Source organism: Sipha flava, unplaced genomic scaffold, assembly GCF_003268045.1.
Source record: "Sipha flava isolate LNK unplaced genomic scaffold, YSA_version1 163_pilon_pilon, whole genome shotgun sequence".
Classification (NCBI taxonomy): domain Eukaryota; kingdom Metazoa; phylum Arthropoda; class Insecta; order Hemiptera; family Aphididae; genus Sipha; species Sipha flava.
Window position 1 is genome coordinate 825,148 of NW_020271821.1, and position 9,340 is coordinate 834,487.

The 9,340-nt window shown below is 24.3% G+C and overlaps 1 protein-coding gene across 1 annotated transcript; it reads right to left on the minus strand.

The window, feature by feature from the left end:
- Window positions 1–1,184: 1,184 nt before the first annotated feature.
- On the minus strand, window positions 1,185–6,144 carry LOC112679509 (protein VAC14 homolog). The gene is made up of 14 exons (XM_025549335.1): window positions 6,041–6,144; window positions 5,815–5,965; window positions 5,508–5,738; window positions 5,202–5,420; window positions 4,895–5,017; window positions 4,683–4,809; window positions 3,788–3,882; window positions 3,602–3,727; window positions 3,302–3,525; window positions 2,973–3,147; window positions 2,568–2,686; window positions 1,919–1,998; window positions 1,704–1,854; window positions 1,185–1,513 (listed from the first exon to the last, which is right to left on the minus strand). The coding sequence occupies exons 1-14, from the start codon at window positions 6,136–6,138 to the stop codon at window positions 1,357–1,359; spliced, it is 2,076 nt and encodes a 691-aa protein (XP_025405120.1). The 5' UTR covers window positions 6,139–6,144; the 3' UTR covers window positions 1,185–1,356.
- Between the last annotated feature and the right edge of the window lie 3,196 nt (window positions 6,145–9,340).

Here is a 9,340-nt window from a genome sequence, read left to right on the forward strand (position 1 = left end):
ATAAAAAATATTGAAAATGGTAAGACATTTATGACAGTATCTCAATCAAGAGAATTAAAAATAATCAAATTTCCTTTCGACAAAATATAATATAGAAGTTCGATTTTATAGAAGTCCAAGAGGCTTGCCGTTTATGATGTTGTAAATTAAGTTACTGAAAAAAGAAATTTTAAAATATTTATGGAAAAATTATATTCTATATATCACCAATCGTAAATAAATCAAATTCAGTTCAGAAAAATAGAAAAATTAATTTTAAAAATAAGAAGAATTTTGTCTGTTCGCTTGGTTGAGTATAGTAAACAAATTATAAATACTGTCATAAATAATTTTTCGACTCTTTATGATCATTTTAAATCTGCTTCGACAGATTTAATAAAGGATTCAAAAAAAAAGAAGCAAATTCAATGGCTTAAAATTAATGATCTCTAGTGTTAAATTTGTTATAAAGTCGGTGTAACTGCACATCTATACCATCTCAAACAACAGCCCTGTTTTAGCGATATAAATGATAATTTTAAAAAACATAAAATCATAAGTTTTTAAATTAATTAAAAATACAATATCACATTTAAACAAACTACGCAATTGGTCTAACCGACAACTATAATTCATTATATTTAATTTAATTCTGTTTTCATTGTCAGAGTACCTACACGTATAATGTTTAAGATAAATTTTTAATTTTAATATTCATACTCTCAAATCCGCTAGGGCAAATAATTGTATTTCAAGTAGGTCAATTTAATTGTGAATATTTATTTCAAATGTTCTATTTAATAAATTTTATAAATTCCAATACAATAATTTCAATATTAATAATACAATCAATAAAAAATATATAACACACATCAAACAGTGGCGTCATTTTTGAGGAGAAATGAAGTGAGCGTATGTATAGTATATATTATACTATATAAGTATATAAGTAACGTATTTTTTTAAAAATAGCTCAATGGACCATGTATTAATGAAATCTACTTATCAATGTTTTTTTACATTTTTGAGGAATCATGATACAGAGATTCCCCACCCTTACTCCCACTATAAAATGACTCCACTGAAATCATACACAACACAATATATATATATATATAAAGTATTCAGTTTAAAATTTAATTTAATTTAAATAGTTATAAATTAATAAACATGTTTAAAAATTAATTTACAAATATTTGTATCAACCCAATCATCAAGATGTTTCTAAAACAAATAACAACAATAAAGTCATATTTTAGCTAATTAAAATGTTGAGCGCAATTTTGCAATGTATACAAGTAGCACATTGGTTATCTCTGTTTACAAAATAAAAATGGCATATAATAATTAATGATTTAAAATGTAAGGCTATAATTGTTATATATCAATTTTAGAAATAGCTTTATCAAGCTGTTGTGCATTAGAAGTTATTCGGTAATTTCTATGTTTCTCTTGTAGCGTAGTAAAATGATTTAACATTGTATTTGTATCAAATACATTTTTAAAATCTACCTTGACTTTTTCAGAGTTTGACCTATAAACAAATAAACATTAAATTGATTCTTTTTGCAAACTTAAGAATACCGTTAACAAAAAAAGAAGAACATTTTTTTAATTAAATAAACAATTGTAACTACTACAAAAAAAATTAATATATAATCTTTGAAATTTAATGAAGCCTTATTTTGAAAGGGTAAGAAATATGAATAACAAACAGAACGTACTTTTCTGATCCTATTCTTAAATTAGGAACACATTTTAACCTGTGTCTCAGTAATTGAAATGCATCTGATTGTGGCATTATCATGAGGAGTCCATAAAGCGCTTGAATTAAATACTGATTTACTGGTTCTTCTAAGAGCTCCATTCTTAAATCTAAAAATATTAACACCCAAAATTAATACTGATGGATCATTATAGTTTACATGCATGCACTTACAAATAAATATTGGTGATTCCAATAGTTGGATTAATTTATCTACTTCAACGAGTAAATCAACAGTAATGTCCATTGATGCACTACCAAAGTAATCAGTAAGGAAAATTGTCTTAACAAAATATATTGATTAATAAACAATATACTAATCCAGCGGTTCCCAAACTGTACAACCCGGAGCCCTAGGGGCACCACGACCACTTTCTAAAAGCACCGCGGTCTACGGTTCATAACAAATAGTTTAAAATGTATAAAATTGTTTTTCCTTATGTTTTCGTAAAAACTTTATAGCAAATAATGTAATATTTTCTATTATATATTCGGATACTCTCATTTTAACACAATAATATTTTTATATAATAATTATAATCATAATAACAATAATTTTTATTTATTTATTTTTTAAGTTTAAAAATGCATTAATTTATACTTGAGTTAAATTTTAATAAAATTTATAAAATTGATTATTAATAAGTTTTTTTTTTTTTTTTGTTCTATCTTAAATGTTATTCACAGTAAGGCACCATGGCTAAATTGGGTCAAAAAAAGGCACCATGAAAATAAAAGTTTAGGAACCGCTGTACTAATCGATCAAAAGAAAAAAATATAAATTACAATCAATATAATATTTAATTTCTTTCAAAAAGGATACAATTTTTGTAACAACTTACAGACGAGCAGATAATTTTGAGTAAGCAAACACAGTGCAACTGCAGCTACTGGATTATGACACCATGTTCGAAATAAACATAGAAACATTTCTCGGTTTTCCTAAGACAAAAAATATTAGGTAAAAATTGTTTAATAAAATTTGACACATATTTATTTTACCACTTATTTGTTATAAATTATAATGTACAAAATATTTTTGAAAGATCCAAAATAAAAATATTTTATAACCAACAAGTGCATATACTTCAATGTTATTTTTAATTATAATTTTATATTATTAATTATTTTAATATTATTTAATTACAGAATTCTACATTCATTTTACTACTGTATTTTAAAAATTATATAAAACTCACAGTCTAAATTTAATTTATAATGTTATTACTTGTTTTTCAACAGCTCGCAATTGAGTACGAAGATCATACAATTCAGGAGATGTCAACAATATTGTGTTCAATGTTCCTACCATCACAGATGCAAATTTCATATTCTCCTCATCCAACAAGAATGTAGACAATGTACGATAAATATCATTAGAATTTAATAAACCACAAATTTGCCTAAAAAATAATTTTAAATTATTTGAGTAATTATCAATTAACGTTCATAACAATACACTAATGTATAATCTGAGATTTTTGTAATATACCATAACATTGTATACAGTTTTTAATACATTTTTAATTGATAAATATTATTTAGATGAACAAAAACCTTATGATAAACTGTCCACGGTCTTTCAATAGCGTTCGATCACAACTGAATTGTTTTAATAGACTTATAATAAAACTATCAAAATAATGTTTATTATTTGTTTGAGCAGCTGATGGTGAAATTATTTTTGCAATAACTTTCAAATTGTTATGTACAACTTCTTCATTAGGATATGATAATGTTGACAACAATAATGGAAATATTGATTCCATATGAACAATCATCTAAATAAAGTAAAATATATTAACACAATTAAGTAGTTAAATTGTTTATTTATAACCTAATATCTTACCTACTTACTCTATTAGGTAAATTAATAAATAAATGATAGATCCATTTTAATACTGTTATTTTAGTCTCAATTGCTGATCCACTTAATTCTTTAGTAAAAACAGTAATAACTGATGCAAGGTCTAGATTTTCACCCTAGATTACAACATAACAATTTAATATAAAATAAATTTCCATTTTTGTAAATTATATTACTTCAGTGCTTTCTTTTGAATCATCAGTAATATCTTTTACACCAATAATAAGCTCCATTAATGTTGAATTGACTAATTTAGCAGTTTGTTTGATACCTGGTTCATAAAATAACACAATTTGTTAAATTATAATTAAATTTAAAAACAATAAAATAAATAGAAAATTTGAAGTAGCAGAAAATATAGTTTTAATATTAAACATTTAACTAAACTTAATTTAAATTAACTAAAATAATATTCAAAAGTTAACAATTTAAAGTCTTTATGGCAGTCAATTCAATAAAAATAAAGTAATTAAATATAAAAATTTAGGAAGAACAATTATAAATTTGAATATACTTGCAATATATTATGCATATTATGAAGATAATATGCACTTAGTTAAAGAAAAATAAATTTGTAAAATATAAAAAAAAAAAAAAACAGTAAACTCGAATCTATAAAAATAGTAAAATTTTCAATAAGTATTTCAAATTTGGTTATTTTAACAAAAACAATTTTATTTGTAATGATGTTTCTTTAAACAGTCTTACTACTGACTATATCAGTATAATAGATAATTATTACAAACTTGGTTATGATGATTTTCTACATCATCAAATTATCTTATCATGTACATTATTCAGTTTCATCAAAAAGAAACATTAAAGGGAAATTAATTTCGAAGTTCAGTCTATACAGAATGTTTTTTGCACAAAGACGGATTAAAATTGATGATTGTATTGACACCACTCTGCTACAATAATTTATAAACATTTAAACACAAAACACAACTCTACTATAGTAACTTATAAAAATTTAAACACAAAATAATTTTCATAAATAAAATATTATGGTAATTAATCAAATTTTATTTATTTAAATATATTATTGAGCATTATTTTAAAAATATTTACGCATTTGGGACTCATTATCATGGTTTGAATTAGATGCCATTGAAGCTTTTAAAATACTAGATGTAAATGGTAAGATTTTTGAACCATATAAGTCAATGAATTCCTTTATCCAACACATTGCTGTATACTAAAATCATAAACAAAAAAAATAAATATATAAACAATTATATATAACTCATACGTAATTGAATAAAAAATAAATACTTATTTACCTGGACAAATTCATCTGTAGAATATGAATATATTACTAAAGTATTTATCATATCGGTGTATTCTACTTTTTCAGGATTTTGATGTAAGTCCTGTAAAAATTTCTTCAAGACAGCATCACACATGAAACAAATTTCATATTTAAGTTTTTAAAAAAAAAAAAAAAAAAAAAGAAACAATTTTATTTTATACATGGTATTAATATGCAGAACTTAATATATTTGAAAATAATAACCAAACTAAAAATTGCTTAATGTATTTGTATAATTATATAAGAATTTCATAAAGTAAAAAAAGTTTTCCTTACATTTTTTTTATTTCAAATGTTGGATCAGACAACATTTTAAATAAACCATCCAAAATTTCTGGTAAATATATCACTAAATCAATTGATGGAACATCATCCAAAACCGTAATCCATGAAATTATGAATTGTTTTGCAAATGTATTGTCTGTATAAATGCGCTCTCTCAACAATGGTATAAATCCAATAAGATCAAAAATGTTAGAATGATCAGTAACAATATCCTTCAAAATAAATCAAACAAACAAAAAAAATGATAGTGAACAATAAGTAACAAAGTAAGTATACAACATTATTAATTTTATACTTACTTTCATTAAACGATCAAGGAGCTCTGAGGCATTTTTAACATTTTGATCAGGATCAGTGGCTAATTTACTTAATGATTTAAATATATCAGGAAAATGTTTTAATACAGCACTACGAGCCACTTTAGAAACATTATATAGTGACTCACTGGCATAGTATCGGACTTTTAAATCTGAGTCGTTAAAATTCACCAATATAGGTATAATTAAATCATCAATATAATTTACAGAATCCTTAAAAAAAAAATGAATTTAGAAATTAAATAATATGTTAAAAAATATTAATATATGTATTAGATAAAATGTATACTTTTCCTAATCCAACAGCCATGGCAGCAAGTCCTATTAAACCTCCTTTTTTAGCATTAGGATTTTTAGACATTGCAAAATCTTGCCCCAATACTTTTAATAACCGTCGTATTTGCATAGAATTGTTTACAGCAGCAAATTCTTTAACCATCCTATATGATCAAAAAGTCATTTAATTAAAAGTAAAACAATTCACATTACATTAAAGCAAATAATCAGACAATTACTTTTCAATTTCTAGAGCTGCTGCTTTTCTCTTATCATACATTTTATCGTTCAACGCTCGGACACACGCTGTACTCAGTGGAGCATAATCTCGTTCCATACTTATTATTTTAATTTGTTAATACAATTTTCAAAAGCAATGTATTCTTAAAAATTACAGTAAACTATTAGTTACTCTTACAGAGTTACTCATGGATATTAATAAAATAAAACCATATAACAGACCATTATGTAAATATCAATGTTGATTCAGTTGAAATGTAGATAAATAGGTACCTATGTATAAATATCATAACACGTATTGTATAATCTACAAGAATAAAATAAAATACGATATCACAGTAATAATATAATAATTTCACGGCATTTAATTTAAATTAAAAACAACGATTTATAACCAAATGAAAAAATTATTACTTAAAAATGTTGATAAGAATTATCAATGAAAAAGATAACACGAATGACAACACAGTGACAGGTGGGCTTACGTTTTATCCACAAACCTACACACTCAGGTCTGGGTGTCCAAACCTAAACATAGCATATTGTTGTCTAAAAATAATATTTGAATATGAATGGGTTATAAATCTGAAGACTATAGATCTAATAATATTAGATACCTCTAAGGTAGAGTGTATTTGAACACAACAGCCTTGTACAAACATATTTGAATAACTACTTACGAAATTATATGTGCATAATTGGAAAAAAAGTTAGAATATAAAGACATTTTTTACAATAAATTGTCATTATTATTTATGATCAATCTAATATGTATAGTTACTTGTAGTAAGTATCGAACCGATATCTCGAGACGGATTAATATAAATAACGGATACAAGAAAGTTTATTTTTACTGCCTTTGAATCAATTTTAGTGCTTTATTAATCATTTATTGAGTCATGTATTCAATACCAAAAATAATCAGGCAATCTGATAAAAATGTAAACAAACTAACAGTAGTTGAATACCTACTCATTTAGAAATAATTAAGCTTTTAGACAAATTTGCCGTTTCCAAAAAATATGTCCTAAGAATCTGCCTATTTTCCTAACGCCAAGTTTTTAATTTCAAACCTGTTAGGAAAATAATTTTTTTTTTTTTTTATTGTAACTTTGTTTTACAATTTATTTCTACAATTATATTACATATCATTATTAAAGAAAAAAAACAATAACAATAAATAATGAATAATAATAAAATTTATATGGACAAATCAGCCTGGATAATGAAGGATATTATTTGAATAGGAAAGTGATCAAGTAGGTGTACAAATAATAAATCAAATAACATCCACAATGAAACAAGAAAAACAACAAAAGTGAGCTATTTATTTATAAAAAAAATATATAATATAGGTACCATCAATGATCATTGACGATATTTTATTATAATTATTAATATTTAATAATAATTTGCTTTGTAAAATAGATAGCTTAGTCCCAAGGGGAGGGGGAGCTAATGCCCCCTTAGCCACCCCCCTTAAACCCGCCCGTATAATATACATATATATACAGTTGATCACTAGTAGCGGATCGTAGTCAATATTCTGAGGAGATTTAAATTATTTAACATAAACTCCATAAAACAACGAATTAGAAAAACCCTTTTATTGGAAAATTAATTATACTTAATACTTAATTTAATATTTAGTCAGTATTTTTAATTTAATTTAATGGTTAATTTTTTAAAAAACTATTCTGCAATTTTTTTTATCTTTGAATTCGTAGATGACGGTGTACGACGACTATCGACTGCGCGATGGCACGGAAATTATTGTCGTGAACCTAGTTATTGAACTTCAATAGCGTCTATAATACGTGGCTTATTCTCCTCGACCCCCTCCGTCCAACAAGCCAAACCATTACATGTATATGATGATAGGCAGAACCTACCTAAATACATATTTTCAAATAAATTTCAAATTTTTAACACTTTTGGTGTGCACATGCAAAATACAATTTAAAGTTTTTTTTTAAATAGCAACACTATTTTTCTTCTATATATTCGGATAATTTTTTTTTTTAAACATTTTTTTGTATTAAAAGATTTTTTCCTATTTACATAACTTACCCCTTTAGAGTAAGTCAACATTTGATTTTATGTATAATTCGTGTTGTTGAAATTTTCATTTAAAACCAATGAAAATAATAAAATAAGTATGAAGTAGGTAATTAAACATTATTTTTAGTGTAGGTATAATTTGATTAGCTAATTATCTTAACGTTATTAGAGCTATTGTAAATAAAATTCCACTATAAAAATAGTTATAATTGTAATCGTATTATAGCAGTTTACTAAACAAAAATTATTATATAGATACATGAGATATTCATTCTAGTAACCAACAATATTATTAAATTATTATTTGTAAACGGATAAAATACCTAAATTAAACATTAATTTGGCATATTATTTCCGATGTTTATAAATTAAAATTTCTTTAAACACGAATTAATACATAAACTCACTCTAAATGGGTCAATTTTGTAAATAGAAAAAATGTTTTAATACAAAAAAATGTTTTAAAAAAAAAATCTATCCAAATATGTAGAAAAAAAATAGAGTTTCTATTTAAATAAATTTAAGTTATATTGCACATGCACGCATCAAAAATGTGAAAAATTTTAAATTTATCTGAAAATATGTATTAGTTACTCCCTATCACCACCCGAAACACCCCATTTTAATACAAGGTCATCCTCCTGAGATATTTAGTGTTACCTTAAATTATGATCACACTGTATATTACAATAAGTAAAATTATTTATTCATTTTAATTAAAAGGAATAAAGATTTCATCGTCATCTAGAAGCTGCTGTGACTTTTCTACATTTGTAGAGCAATGATTGTAACATCTCGGTAATGGCAAGTGTACTATCTTATCCAATTTACGGACAAGATATTTGTCATTTTGATCAATTTTTTAGGTTATTCTTTATGTTTGCTATTTCTTCAAATATATAATCGATCTGCTTATCCTATAACAACATAAATTATTTGTGTTATGTAACTGTCAAAAACTTTACAGTCATATCCGCAATTTCAGAAAAACATTTACCAAATCACTTTTACCAGGAAATGTAATCTTGCCTTCGTTCTTGACGTATGGACACTTTATTAAAAAACAAAAATTTTTATTTATAATAGGTATATAGAGCTGATTATACATTTATTATTTTAATTTACCTTCGTAATTTATGTTATAGTGTATTGTTAAATTAACATGGTTATTATTAACAGTAGGTTGGTAACGTTAATTTATACTTTTTAATTATACTTTTAAACATTTTATTAATAAT